General features: G+C 38.9%; 1 protein-coding gene across 3 annotated transcripts in view; it reads right to left on the bottom strand.

Moving 5' to 3' along the window:
• OSBPL2 (oxysterol binding protein like 2) overlaps positions 1 to 16,243 on the bottom strand; it is a 68,931-nt gene that overhangs the window by 26,390 nt on the left and 26,298 nt on the right. For all 3 annotated transcript variants that reach the window (XM_053394443.1, XM_053394445.1, XM_053394444.1), the window contains one exon: positions 9,134 to 9,270. In XM_053394443.1, the coding sequence (XP_053250418.1) occupies positions 9,134 to 9,170 (37 nt within the window). In that variant the 5' untranslated portion in view covers positions 9,171 to 9,270. The remainder of the gene's footprint in view (positions 1 to 9,133; positions 9,271 to 16,243) is intronic.

Raw genomic sequence — 16,243 nt, 5'->3', positions numbered from 1 at the left:
TAGTAGTGTTCGTGGGGAGCTTGGGTGATTAATCTGAAGAGCTACTTTTAGCACATGTGTCAAACACATGAGAGGCACTCTCAAATGTGCTGTACAAAACAATAGCAAGTCTTTAACTGCCAATTCAAACAAGATACAAAGTTAAGAAGAAATGTTAAAAGCTGTGTGTGCTTGTGAAGATAGAATCACACAACTAAGAAAGAGCTGTAAGAATAATCTGTAATGTTTTACTAGGACTTTAGATCCTGGGCATCATAAAAAATTGGTGCAATGTTGTCAAATATCCTTTTTATAAAACTTCCAGAAGGGTAGGTCTGTTATTCTGTTGCAACAACAGAGAGTCTTGTGGCACCCAAAAATCTAACAAATTTAATATGGCAAGGGTCACCAACATGGCATCCATAGGCACAAGTTTCCCCACCAGTACCTCCTATTGTGCTTGAGAAAGGAGTTTAAAAATATTCCCACAAAAATCCACATTGTCCCACCTACACTGAACATGCCTTCTTAAACCATGGTGACATTTAACTGGACCTAAGCACTATATGCCCACCTTTCCACCTATTACTTCATTTTTATTTTACAAAATTTATACACCGCTTGATTACAGTAAAACTTCTAAGTGGTCTACAAAAAATATTAAAATTATAAAAAACCCATTTTAAAACATTTGAAAATAACTAAAATTAACAGTAAAAAATATTCAAAAATGACTGTATATGTTTCTGGATATGTTTTCCTAAACAAAAAAGTTTCCAAAAAGTTTGCCTAACGAAAAACCAGGCACTGAAAAGAGTACAGCGAAGGCACCTGCCTGATGGCAGGAAATTTCAAAGTGTAGGTGCTGCCACACTTTCTTAGAACTGTGGAATGAGTATGATGTGGCAGCTGTAACAGCACCAGCTCTGCAGATGAAAGCAGTCAACTGGGCACATATTGGGGCAAGGTGAAACCACAAGTATATGGTTCCTAAGCCATTAGGGACCCTACATACCAACAGTTACCACTCTGAACTTGATCTGGTAACAAATCAGCAAGTGGTGCAGATCTCAGGATCAGAGGGGATATATGCTGATAGGGTCTCACTCTTATCAGCAATTGCGCTGCACCATCCTGTATTAACTGTAGTTTCCAGGTCTAGCATAAGGGAAGCTCCACAGAAAGTGCACTGCAGTAATTCAATCTTGAAGTCACCAGGTTCCTGAACTACTGTGGCCATGCCCTCCGGGTCCTGGAAAGGCTGAAGTTGTTGTACTAAGCACAGCTGGTAAAAAGCACTTCTAGCCACTGGTTACTTGGGTCTCCAGTGACATAGCTAGATTTTGAAGCATGCCTGCTCCTTCAGGGAGAATGCAAGCCCACCCAAAACAACACATTGATCAGTTTTTCAGACATAAGAACTACTTGTCCACAGTGCCTCCAGGATTCAAGCTAGGCTTATTTTCCCCTCACCCATCACACCACTGCATCTCAGGTACAGTGGTACCTCGGGTTACAGACACTTCAGGTTACACACGCTTCAGGTTACAGACTCCGCTAACTCAGAAATAGTACATCGGGTTAAGAACTTTCCTTTAGGATGAGAACAGAAATCACGTGGTGGCAGCAGGAGGCCCCTTAGCTAAAGTGGTACCTCAGGTTAAGAACAGTTTCAGGTTAAGAATGGACCTCCAAACAAATTAAGTTCTTAACCCAAGGTACCACTGTACTGGTCAAGCAGCCTCTCCTGATTCAAATGTTATAGTGAAACAAATCAAGAGTGTCACCAGCATACTGATAGCATCTTGCCCTAAAACACCTAATGACTGATCTATATAGATATTAATTAGGACTGGAGATAAAATAGTGCTTTGCAGGACCCCATGACATAATTACGGGGGGGGGGGAGGTCATCAGCAAAAAGCACTCTCTTAATGTTACTCTCTGGACCTGGACCAGATTCACTACAGCACAGTGCCCCCAATTCCTATTCTATGGAGCTGGTCCAGGAAGATGTATGGTCATAAACTTTTGTAAACTAGAGTATTATTATTATTATACATAATAACTAAATAAATATACAGACATTTAATACACTGCCCTCAAAGCCTGGCAACCACCATTGACAGTGTCACCATAATAAACTTTTGTAAACCAGAGTCCACATTATTTAGTTATTGTTATGTATAATGCATACACATTCCGATTTAAAAGTTGGTAAACATATTTCATACCAAAACTCTAGTCCATGGGCATAGCCAAGGGAGGCGGGGGGGAAAACTGCCCCCCCAATCAAATAAATAAAAATACTTGACCAATTGCATCACAGGTAACTCAGTTCTGCCCCACCCCCCAAATAAATCCTGGCTACACCCATGCTCTAGTCAGGTGAGCTCAAGATGAATGAGTAAATTGGCAGCAGCTACATTAATTTAGCTAACTGAAAATAATCAGACAAAATGCCAGTTACCAATAACTACCAACTTAGCCAAGATGAGTTATTTTTACACCAAAGCAGGATATGGCCTAAATTTCAAAAACAAGCTTTGGATATTACAGTTTGTTTTTCATTTTGTTGAAGGTTTTAATTCCAAAGCTGACTTATACTGAACTGTCAAAAAGAAAGCTATGTACATACCATATACTTAAGCACATTTTACCCCTGAATAATTTTTGGCACTATGGGTTACCTTTCACAAATAAAAAATTCTCAGCACCCTCAACAAACTACAGGTCCCAGGATTTGAAGAGTGTGTGTTTTAAATGTACGGCATGTACACAGAACAGTGAGGAAAGACTGTGAGCATGATGAAAAAGTCAGGCTATTTCATAGCTAGAAACTTTATAGTATTTTTTTAAAAAAAGAAACACATACAGACATCACATTAAAAAAAAAATCTGAATCCATAGAATATGCAAACTGGAAAATGCTGGTCACTTGCAATTCCCAAAGCACCAGCTGGACCTACTTAGGAAAGAGCATTGCTACTTATCTTAAGTTGGCACTATTGTTACACATCTTCAGGAATATTTTGGGAGACTAGATAGAGAAAACAGAGCAGAAACAGTTTTGTTTCTTGAGAGGCTTATCAACCATGACTAGGAGGACATTATTTAACTCCTTAACTTCATGATACAAAGATACAAGAAAAGTTTAATAGCTTTTAAGAATGGATGAACTTCACCATAAGAAAAAGAGAGAAAAGGTGACTTACTAGCAAATTTGTTTTTAGATGTCTTCTTCCTCTTCCACATCCTGTAAAGTAAACCTAGCTCCTCCTGACTAATCTCCACCTCCTTGAAATCCCAGAGGCAAACTACAGCCTGTGTCAGAATACAAAAGGAATAAGGCCGCCCTTTTTACATGTAACCATTTACATAAGTGTCAGGTAAGCAGGTCAGTAAGATGGAGGCTGAATCATAGAAAATCAAACCAGGAATCTTTAGAACAGGGCAACTAAGAAGGAAACCATATAGAAGAATCAGCACAGTGAAAGGTGAATCCTTCATAGGCTGTTTGTCTCAAGTCACAACACACTGAAGACAAATATTTTTCAACAGATAAAATGTTAAAATCTTCCACACAAGATATGCCTTCTACTAATTATAATGCAATACATTTGGAATGCAAAATATGTAGAAGCCTACAAGTCATCAACAGAAGGCTCTATCCTTGAAAAATGTGGCATAACAGGAAACAAAAAAAGGTACGGTGCCATTTGGCCATATAGGTTATTTTTCTGAGTTTCTAACACTGGCTACAGCTATCCCTCACAATAACCAATATCAAGGTTCTATTGATTTTTCTTAATTAAAAAGAAACAACAAACAGAAGATTTTTCCAGAAAAAGGAAAACGATAATATTTGTTACATCGTATCACAATAAGTTCTTCTTGCATTTCTAACGACTTCCCATCACCCCATCTTGCATCTAGCACTTTATCTAGCGCACTGTTTGTTTTCATTTTCTTTTGTTAATTTTCATCAGTAATATATTCTCTTAAACTATCCATCATACCACAGAAGTCATATTATTACAATAGTCCTTAAGATATTTTTGTACATGTCCCATTTTCTAATAAATGTTTGATCGATGTGGCCTCTCAGTTTCTATGTCATTTTTGCCAACTCGGCGTATTCTAGCAGTTTACTTTGCCACTCCAGTTTAGTCGGAATTTTCTCTCCTTTCCAATTCATAGCGATTAGGTTCATATTGATAGGACCCCTAAGGCTTTCCAGTTCTGTAGGCCAAACACACTCAGTTTAATCAGCTTTTTCATGCTACACAGATTTTTAGACATAGGACGCTACCTTATACCAAGTCAGAGCCTTTGCAAACTACTTCAGTCTTGTCAGTCTGCCTATGCAGCACACTGTCCAGGCTTTCAAATGGAAGTCATTTCCCAGCCCTACCTGGAGATGCCAAGGACTGAACCTAGGACCTTCAGCATTCGAAGCTGATGCTCCACCACTGAGACAAATTATGACCCCAACCCTTAAGTAGTATTATAACTCTGAAGTCTTCCCCAATTTGAAAGGTCCTTCTTGAAACATGGCACTCAAAAGCTAGCTCAGACCTTCAAGCATTGTACAGAGTTGTATCAACCTGTAATACCACATGCCAACTCATGTGGGGTTGTTATTAACTACAACCCCACAAACATCTGGTCAATTACTAGCTATTTAATCATCGTCTTCCATCTTATATACATGGTTCCTCTACATCCCTGTTCAATACCATTATATTCCTAAATAGTAAGCCAGAACTAAATGGTGCAACTCAGCAGTCTGAGGAATCGCTGTGTTAAGAGGAATCACTATGGTGAATTACGGTGCCAGCCATAATATGGCACTTGGGGAACAATGCCCTATAAAAAAAGTCAGAGTGGCATTTCACTTGAGTTAATAGATCTTAGTCTCATGGACTATCTCATTCATATATATATATATATATATATGTTGTTGTTGTTGTTGTTGTTTAGTCCTCTTCGTGACCCCATGGACCACAGCACGCCAGGCACTCCTGTCTTCCACTGCCTCCCGCAGTTTGGTCAATATATATATAGTAACTGATCACTTTATATCAGAGTTCTCAAAGCACAGCTAGGGCTTAGCTAAGATTGTGCAATTGGTACACAGAAAGACATGAACAGAATTGTGTATAAAAGCAAAGGAGAGGTGTCAAATAAATGAATTCAACGTAACAAAATAAATAGATAGAAGCTTACATATCTCTCATGGTTGCCTCATGCAACAAACAAACCAGGATCTAGACACACTTGACCTGAAATGTTTAATGAGTCAACCATCAAAGATTAACTCATCTCCTCAGTAATAGCTCCAACCAGTTAGAAACCAGGTAGAAACTAATCTCCACCTAGAAACTCAAGCACAAGATGTGTTCCATAAGCAACTGGGTGCCTCCCTGCTTGCTTTTATACACAATGCCATTCCCTTATAGGCAATATTAGGAAGAGCTACCACAACATAAAACTGAGCCTTATGAAAAGTGAAAATGCGTATATTTGAAACACCATTGGAAAAGCCTGCAAACACCCCATTCTGCCCCTTTTTGAGACATTTTTGGGTCACTTCCGAGTTTGGCGCAATGTGTGTTTGTGCGGTTGCACACATATTAGACACATCTAAAATGACTGCTACCTGTAACAGAGAAGCAAAACTGTGGAAAGGTTGTATGAAGTGCTGTTTTCAGAGTCAAGGAGAAGGTCTGTTAGGGGAGAATGCAAAAAGTACAGCACTGTGAGAACTGTAGTGTTCTCCTAAAAAGCATTATCATGGGAGTCTTTTAGGTTGTGACAGAGACAGTAACAGAAAAAGGTAGCCCACTCTTTAGCCAAAAAGACTTCCAGAACAGTATTTAAAAAAAAAAAAGACATGAAAAGTCCTTGTCAGCAATTAAAAAAACCATGATAAAGAAGGAAAATGGATTGATAAGTAAAGAAAGAAATAGGTACACAGGTATATATTCTTAGTTACAAGTTCTGTCAGTGACCAGATGGGGTGGAAAAATTCATGGATAATATGCGACAAAAGCTGCTGGTCTCTTAGCCCCACCTATGGAGTAGCCCTGCATCCGCTCCGCTATGGCTTCTGAGCAGAGCTGGTGATGACCCTGCATGCCTTCTGTTCCTTTGTGGTGGCTTTGTGCAGAAATGATCCTCCGAATTATTTGATATGTGCAACCTGGCCTTACAGAATTTGACCCACCTCTCATATATACCCACATCTGTTCCTGTTCATCAAAATCAACCAAGGAGACTATTTATTATCTAATCTATAAATTACGGTAGATTTGATGTCCGTTATTATTTCATGTATTGCAAACTGCTCAGAATGCTCCATTCAGGAGAACTATACAAGTTTAGAATTAATTACACCTTTCCCTCCAAATCTCATAACTGGTTTTAACTTCCCATGGTGGGGCAGGGATTTATTTATTTAACTTTCAAGGAGATGAACTAATAAAGTATTTGATGCAGCTGGTGGCTAAATGCTGAGGCCACCAATCAATCTCAACTTTACCAGAAACTTACTAGATGACATTAGGTAAAATGGTCCCTCAGATCCCCACTTCCAATCTGTAATTTGATGATTTAATCGTTTTTATTAAAGATTTTCTTGGTCTACAAAAATACGTGCATTGTCTCTTTTGACATAATACTGACGTACCTTGTAACAGTTGTTGTTAAGTATTACAAGATAAAACAAAGCAAGACACTATATAACATTTTATGGAACTACAACCTATCCTTAAAACTTGAACTTTATTCTAGTGTTCTGTGAAAAGAATTATTGTTAGTGTTGATAGCAATTAAAATTCCACTGGCTCTAGGAATCTAACACCTAATCCAACCTACAATGCTGCCAAGAGTGTAAAATAAGGTTACATGTCATTCGTAGGTTCTTGAAGCAGAGCAAGGTCAGTGGCTCACTTATTTTAGGAGATGAATACAATTAACAGAGCCACCTGCTGGCAGTAAGTGCGGTGGAATTTGTTGATGACTGCCACAATTACGTAAGTTGAAATGGAAGCAAATTTACTGAAAGTCAGAGACAATTCCTTGATGCTGCTTTTATGACTGCAATCTGCACTCTTTACTGGAGTAAGACTCATTAACCTCAACAGTACCTACTTCTGAGTAGACATGCCTAGGACTCTGGTGTAACAAACATGCCCAAAAGCCCGTTTATTAGCAATCCTTTGGCTTGTAGTAACTTGACTTTGTATTCATCCAAAATAACCAAACATTTGACATAAAATGGAGTGTAACCACATCAAGAGCAGGCAATCTCCCAACCACCAAAGTGGATCTTTACAAACAATATGTGGACTGGTATGGTTATGTCCCCCTCTGAATTCCCTGAAGCATAATTACTTATATAGACAAGTACAGTAAGAGTTGCTTTTTTACATATATACTTTTATTTACAGAAACAGTCTCACAAAGAAATAGTCAATGAAATATTGGGGGGGGGGGAGAGAAGAGCAGAGGGAAGAACAAGACAGACCCCGACAGTCATTATGTTTGGCAGGTGACAACAACCACTGCTTCATGGTTTAAAGTCTGTATTCTATAGAGGACAAAAGTATCTGCAACTAGGAGTTTCCCCCAAAACACAAGCAATGTATTTCCAATTTTTTAAAAAAATCTATTTGCCTTTTTTCTAGTAGTAAACATGTATATAATGCAGGTTTGCTCCTAGGTGTAGCCAGGATTCGGGGGGGGGGTAGGCCTGAGATATATGTGATGCAAATGGTCAGTTAGTTAAGTATTTCTATTTATTGCTTGATGGGGGGGGGGGCTGACCTCCCTGCCCATGCCCATAAGTTTGCGCTAGTTCTTAGACAGTAAGTTTCTAGTAAATTGCTCAAGTCCATGCCTTTCCCTCCGTTTCCAAACAGTTTTGGAAACCCCAGCTCCCTGTTTTTCCAATTGTGTCTTCTCCTTCTAAAGCAATACTCTTATCTAAACCTTCTTATCTTCCTTTTATGAGTCACCACCCTCATCAGCTATGAGATGGCCATTATAACTCAGTTTTCCATTTTGGTAGAAAGGAAGAGTCAGGAAAATAGCCAAATTAAAAATATTTTAGTAGAATGGTTGAATACATTTCTGTTTCTTTCTGTAAATGATAAATGGGGCCTGCAGCTCCATTTCCCATCAGCCCTGACTACTGGAAATGTTGGATGGGGCTGATGAAGTCCGATAACAGCTTGAGAGACACAGTTTCCCAACCCTGTGGGAATGTCTACCCTCACCAGAATTCACATTTCAAGGTTCCAACCTACAATGTTCTTCCTCATGAACTGTAAGCTGTAAGAATCTCAACCAATACAATTCACTCTTATGCCTTCATTTTTAACGTTTCCTCTCCGACTATTGATTCCATTGTGGAAACAACTTGGTTTTTTTCCTGGGAAGAATTGATTTTTGGAGTGAGGGTGGGAGAGGGGATTGAAATACTGTACAGTGGTACCTCGCAAGACGAATGCCTCGGAAGACGAAAAACTCGCTAGACGACAGAGTTTTTCGTTTACGGAGCTGCTTCGCAAGACGCATTTCCCTATGGGCTTGCTTCGCAAGACGAAACAAAAACGTCTTGCAAGTTTGTTTCCTTTTACTTAAAAACGTTACAAAACTGTAACTTCGAGGAGCAACTCATAGCGCGCGGTGCGGTAGCCTTTTTTGAGGTTTTTGAAGCACTTTGTTGCTTTTTGCAGCTTTTCAAAACCTTTGTTGGAAACCGTGCCTCGCAAGACGAAAAAACCGCAAGACGAAAAAACTCGCGGAACGAATTAATTTCGTCTTGCAGGGCACCACTGTATGTATAAGCAACACTTACTTTGGAAAACCTAAACTTACTTTACTGCCTTAACCATCAAAAGATGCATTTTAACTTACAATAACCTAAGACACAGTATTAGGCTATGTAGCATATTCATGAAATGCACAGAGCAATCCTATGCACATTTACTATTAAGCAAGCTTGGGTATTTAAGATAAAGCCACAAAAGTATAGAGATCTATTATTCAAAACAGACAGGACTCCTTCTCAAACTTTCCTCAAATGCTTAATATATTAAAGTATAATTTCCTTTAAAAAGACAGAAATGCGCGAATCTCTACTCACCTGTGACGGCATCATAGAATTCTTCTTCACTATTCATTGTAATGTTTCTTCTGCACCAGCAGGTTACTTTCCTCTAATGCATGTTGCTCTTGGTGAGAGATAACTTTTATATGAAAAATAAAATCCGTCCAGATAATCTGTTTGGAAAGGGGAGAAATATAGTGTTTCAACTTCTATTTACATAGGATAATTCAATGGACCAAGCCCACCATTTCCGACAAGTGAATATTAAGCATCCAAAGGCCTATGTTTGGATGCAACAGCATACAGCAAAAAGGAAAATATATATAAAAAAATAAATAATTGTCCAGTAGCACCTTAGAGACCAACTAAGTTTGTTCTTGGTATAAACTTTCATGTGCATGCACACTTCTTTCGTATCTGAATAAGTGTGCATGCACATGAAAGTTTATACCAAGAACAAACTTAGTTTATACCAAGAACAATTTTATACATATATATATATATATATATATGTATTTTATATATATATATATATATTTATATATATATATATATATATATACACACACACACACACACACACATACACATACATATATACATACACATACATACATACATACATACATACATATATATATATTTCAACTGCGTCAGACCAACACAACTACCTACCTGAAGCAAAAGGAGACGGGGAGAAAAACCTGTTTCCCTTTTTAAAAAATATGTGGCACACTGTAATGATTCTTTTCATGTACAATGCCACTGAGATATTATTTAAAATATGTATAATCCTCATTCCATATTTAAAGCAGCTTACAATAAAATAATCATAACATTCCCTCAAGACAATTATTTCTATCTAGCATGAATGCTGAGACTCTTTACACCAATATACCCACATAGATTGGCTATTATAACCCATCAGGTAGTGATCCCTGAAGGTGTAAGGTATCACAGAATCATGGAATCGTAGCATTAGAAGAGACCCTGAGGATCATCTAGTCCAACCCCTGCAATGCAGGAATCTCAACTAAAGTATCCATGACAGTCATCCATTGTTTTCTAAATAAGTCAACAACTCTCCAGGCAAACTGGAGTCCCCCTTGTGTTCTCTCCCTTAGGGTTGATTCTGGAATCCCTTCCCCATTCCATAGGCTCCAGTGTCCTGCTGAGCTCCACACCTGTAAATTTCCTGTTCCCTAATACAGCCAATGGAGGAGACTCTTGAGAGTCCCATGGACTGCAAGAAGATCAAACCTATCCATTCTGAAGGAAATCAGCCCTGAGTGCTCACTGGAAGGACAGATCCTGAAGCTGAGGCTCCAATACTTTGGCCACCTCATGAGAAGAGAAGACTCCCTGGAAAAGACGCTGATGTTGGGAAAGATGGAGGGCACAAGGAGAAGGGGACAACAGAGGATGAGATGGTTGCACAGTGTTCTCGAAGCTACAAACATGAGTCTGACCAAACTGTGGGAGGCAGTGGAAGACAGGAGTGCCTGGCGTGCTCTGGTCCAAGGGGTCACGAAGAGTTGGACACAACTAAACGACTAAACAACAACAACAAAAATACAACCAAAATGAACAAAAAGGTAGATTTCTCTCTCCTCTGATTTTTTACACACACACCCAACTGAAATTCCCCTACTTCCCTTGAAGCCAAAAGTCACATGGCACAGCAGCAGCATTTATCTCACAACCTCTCAGAAGCCTCATAATTAAACCATTTCATTGTTTGTTCCTTGTGTTATATATTCTTTTGGTAACATTCATTTTCTCAAAAAGTTCCAACTTGTCTCTGCCACCCTCCGAATGACAGCACTCTGGTAACCAGGCTAGACAAAATGTTACACAACCTTGACTCCAATGCATTTTGATTAGTGTGCTGGTTTGGACCAGCTCTTCTGAAGCAAGAACATCCTGTGTCACACTAGGAAGTGCTTTCCCAGCACAACAATTGAGCCAAAATCTCCCAATGTTAAGGGCTTATTGCCCAAACACAGAAAAGTAGTCAGAAGACTTGTTCAGAGATACATGTACCAAGCAAGCATCTTGAAGATAGGCAGCCAGCTGTAGCAGACTTTGCTGTGTTTATTTTTCCATAGAAGATAGCCCAATACCATGGTGATGACAGATTGTGCTAATTTATTCAGGCTTCGCTGACTTCTTCTTACAAGATCATTATCTGCCTTTCACAAGGCGAAACTGCTCAATTTTTGGCAGCAAACTAGATGGCTCACAACATTTTACTATAAAAAGGTTCAATATCTGGAAAAATAAACAGTATACTGTAATTACTACTGGTTTAAGAGAAGTCAATTTGCTGCTTTTCATAATTGCAGGCTCAATGTTTCCTTTTCAAAATCAGAGGGGAAAGCCCAAAAATAATGAAAGGCAGCAAACTGACCACTAAAAGCGGCAGGAATAATACTGCTTACTTTTTCATAGATTCCTTTCTCAGTGCAGCTACCGCACCTCTAATAATTTGTTAAGCAACAGTTACAAGTATTTCTCTTACAACACCAGCAGATCTTGTAAAGGCTTCAGTGCAAATGATTCTACTGCCTTGAAATCAAGCTATTTATAATATACCTTACACAGTATATCCCCTGTCTTTTTAAAAAGCTTAAAAAGCTGTGAATATTATCTTTAAAATGTAAGAAAGAAACAAATTGAATTACAAAGGTACAAAACATAAAAGTCTCGGTTCAGATAACTGTATGCTTCTGTAACATTTCAATTTTTGTCTGGGAGAGTATAAAATAAATTGAAAAATATAAAAAAGGAAACAATAGTTGCATAACACTATAATTCTATACTATACATGCTTGTCTAATAGAAAGGTATATAAATGAAATTATTATTTTAATACATATACATTTCTTTTAAACCTATTATAATATTATTTTAAAACCTACTATATTTTTTATCAATGCCTTCCAAATGTCATAATATTTGTCTATTCACAGTCAACGTCTATATGCTATCCGTTCTTATGTTGTAAGAATTGTCATATCTTCTATCCATTGATTAAAGGGGGGCATGGATTTATCTTCCCAGTGGATTAATATTAGTCTTTTTAGCTGTAGTGAGGGCGTGAAGAATCCATTTACATTACCAGCTGTCAAGTTCCATATCCTAGGTAGATAATTTAAAATATTATTATCTTCTGACAATATTAGCTTTTTCCTCAAAGTAATATTTATACAATTTACACCAGCAAGAGGTGCACAGCTTACTGAGATGTACTAGCTTACTGATCAAATATTTTATACAGTATTTTATTCCAGTGAACCAAAGGTAGTCTAGAAGTTGTTAGCATGCTTCACAAGTGACATCCACAGTTGAATGTGGTGGCGATGAGGAAGAGAGAAAGGGATTAGATCGCTCAAATTCTTGAGATAGCACTGAAGAGGGTGGCCTGAATTTTTATGAAATAGTTCACTTTTTCTTGGCAAAATGCACTGTAACTTGCATACACCCCAAATAACTAGGTGTGTGTGTGTGTGTGTGTGTGTGTGTGTGTCTGTGTGTGTGTGCACACACACACACACACATACGCCAAATACAGGTAATGGATCAGCTCTCACACAGCAGCACTGAATTAATTCTCACGGAATCTGAAAACCAGTTTCTCTTTCAGTAATAGTTCTGAATGCATGAACAAACAAGATAACAAATCTTTGAGACTTTCAGAGGTGCTCTACTGGTGCTACCCTTCCAGCTTGAGCTCTGAAGGCCATACCTCCTAAGCAAACATGAGAGCAGAAATTTATCAGAAGAGCATTTGAGATCCTCCCCCAAATAGCATACCTGATAATAATTTGCTTATTTCAGTTCCCTAGAAAAGCTACAGAAACAATTTGCAAATTAACCTGAACAGGTCACAATGGGGTAGGTAACCCATACCTTTGGTCTGATATGCTCATTTTCAGGGTGGTATGTCCCACTACAACAGATGCCAGTTTAGGACTGACAGTAGCACCATCTTGCATGTTTACTCTCTAAGTTAGGATTTATATGGCCATGTCACCTCCACACATAAAACCAACTCTTGCATTCATATAGACTGCACAGTCTATATGAAACACGTGAAAGGATCCAACATAAATTTATGACTCGGTCTACCAGGAAAGCACTCCTGATGGATCTATTTTTGAAGGAAGCAATGGCTCAATAAACTTGATAGCAAGCATTAATATCTGCAATTGCCTTTCAGAGTTACTGTTGAGATTAAATTTCTTTTCTGAACAAAACAAATGAAAAATGGGAAGAGATACAGCAAAAAAACCCACATTTAACCACCTGAAAGACATCCTGGTCAAAGATCTCAACAGAAAGGGGGAGGGGCAGAAAAAGAATCAGCCACCTCCAGACATGAAGGCATGATCAGTTTTCTTGTTCATAAACTGTTTTAGCAAAACTAATAGAGCTTATGTAGTAGCCTTTTCTGTCCCACTTGACTAATCCCTGAAGTTTCATAAGTGTAATGAAACAGGTTGTCCAAGATGTTACAAATACCAAGATGCCCTAGAACACTGAGCAATGCCATTTGAAAATAAGATTTCTCAACCTGGCTTCTACAAGTCAATGAAATACTCAAATATAAACTTGTTGAGAGCTTGTGGATTAGAGACCTTACTTAAAAAACAATAGTACTTCACCAAATACTACCTGATAAGACATCTTAGGGAATAAACATTATGAGATATATCCAATTCTGGTCCTACACAGAGTAGACTCATTGAAATTAATCAACGGGACAAATTTAGGTCAATTTCAATGGGTCTATTTTAAATAGGACTTAGGAAACAACTTGATGGTCCATGTGGGAAAAAGATGAAAAGGTCTGTGCAAAAAATGCCAAAGACAGTCCAAAGGGGTGTAAGACTATCCTGAAAGTTAGTACAGTGGTACCTCGGGTTAAGTATTTAATTCGTTCCGGAGGTCCGTTCTTAACTTGGGTTAGCGGCGTCTGTAACCTGAAGCATATGTAACCTGAAGCGTATGTAATCCAAGGTACCACTGTACATAGAAACAAAAAAGATGGGCCTTAAAGTGACAGGCCAAACACTAGCCACCTGAACACCAAGCACAGACTAAAGACAATCCAAATTTCTCTTCTATGGGTTAATTGTCATTAGTAAGTGATATCACAATGATTTCAGTGGGTCTACTTTAAACATGACCAAGTCTGGATCCTACCCGTATTGTCCAACGACCTTTCCTTTACCTAATGTCTCTGAGTGAAGTAAAAATCACTTCAAGGTGGCTAGTTCAACCTTGACATTCTAGTAGATCTGAGTGACTGTGTGGGCTAGTAGACTATCTGTACTTTGTGCCATGCTTTACATTTGTTCTTATGTGAAGATATGTAAACACCTAGTAATTAAGTTAAGGATTCATTCCCCAGTGTTCTGTATAAAATAATACTCTGTCATGAGTCTATGGAGGTGTCATGGAGGGGGTGGTCAGAACTTGAGGAGGAATGCTAAGGGCTCAGGGAACTGGAGCTGGATGACCCCAGGGAGCAGTTTGGGATAGGGGAGCTGAGATCAGGATCTCAAGAAGAATCAGAGTCCAAGGTAGGGATCAACAGTTTAGGGCAAGGAGAACTGGATTCTGGGGAGGACCAAGTGGGTTGGCAGTGAAAGTTTCCACCCTTACAATGTCAAACTCTCCTAGTGAGAATGTTGAGGAGCCACCTCCAGTGTTTCCTCCTGCCTATATGGGGCCTTTCTGTACTGGAGAGACAAATGAGGTAAGTCAGATTACTGACTGGACAAGAAAATTACAGCTCCAGCACTTGCAGGTTCAACTCACTTGAAGAAGTGCCTGCTTGCTTGCCCAATCTAGAGATCCTGGCTGCTTGCTACACAAACAGCAGTGCCAAAAAGCTGTGCCTGCCCCATCTCTCAAAAAGAAGAGACAGTTGGCTTGTCATTTGTTAACTTGTCTTAACTTGTGCACACCCATTTATCTATATCTCTTGCGTACCTGCTGTACCTTGTAGCCTATGCCTTGCCAATGAACTGATCTGATCTGGACATTAAAGACTTTCGCAGAAACCGAACTGGGAGAGTTAATTGTCCAGCAGTGAAAGTCAAGGCATACCTTATGATTTCCATCTTCCAAATTCTTGCTCTATAAGCTTACACATAAGCCTTGTAGTTATAACTTCTCTCCACACCTTTGAAGTAAACACCAGCCACATATTTATCCAAGTACTTGCACTACCCAAAGAGTGGCATTTATGTTAGTGTGAAAAATGCATTACTGCCACACCATTCTTCTGCTGAACACTGAGCATGAAAACATGGCCGCAATGAGACAAAACATATTATCTAGCAGTCCACTAATTTTGGCTTAGAACCCAGCCAACATTTTTGTTCATCAGTGACCCTGCCGCTCCTCCATGTTATCCAGTACACAGAAAACACACAAAAATGAAGCAGCAAAGCTTTCACTTCATCCCCACCAAAACCCTCAAAATCAGAAGCAGTAGATGCCTCTTCCACTGTTTCTGATCTTCCTAACTATCTGGTATGAACTAACTAACTGTCTCATCTCACACTCAACATTAGAAGGTAAAACAGTAGAAAAGACTCACACGGCTTCTAATTTTCTCCAAAGCACAGAAGAAAACAAGAGATGAAACCCTGCCCTTTCACAGTTTTAGTTTTTTTTAAAAAAGGTAGCCCACAGAACAGCCCATTCAGGCTCTTGTGCACATTCCTGAGAAACTTGGGAAAGGGAGGGCTAGTTCCTCCCACCTCACTCAAAGTGAGACCAACACCTCCCCTTTTCAGAGTCCTTTTCACATGCACACAATTACCTAAATTGTCTGGTTTATTACAGTTTGTTTTAATAACATCTCTCGCTTTAGTCTTTAAGGCGCCAAATTTATGGCTGGTATTGACAACCATCTTTGTGGGCCTCTGATTTTATGCATTATATATACAGTGGTACCTCGCAAGACGAATGCCTCGCAATACGAAAAACTCGCTAGACGAAAGAGTTTTTCGTTTTTTGAGTTGCTTCGCAAGACGGATTTCCTTATGGGCTTGCTTCGCAAGACGAAACGAAAACGTCTTGCAAGTTTGTTTCCTTTTTCTTAAAACCGTTACAAAACTGTAACTTCGA

The sequence above is a fragment of the Podarcis raffonei genome, chromosome 6 (genome assembly GCF_027172205.1).
Source record: "Podarcis raffonei isolate rPodRaf1 chromosome 6, rPodRaf1.pri, whole genome shotgun sequence".
Classification (NCBI taxonomy): domain Eukaryota; kingdom Metazoa; phylum Chordata; class Lepidosauria; order Squamata; family Lacertidae; genus Podarcis; species Podarcis raffonei.
The sequence above is the reverse complement of the archived record's forward strand: the minus strand, read 5'-3'. Positions and strand labels throughout refer to the sequence as shown.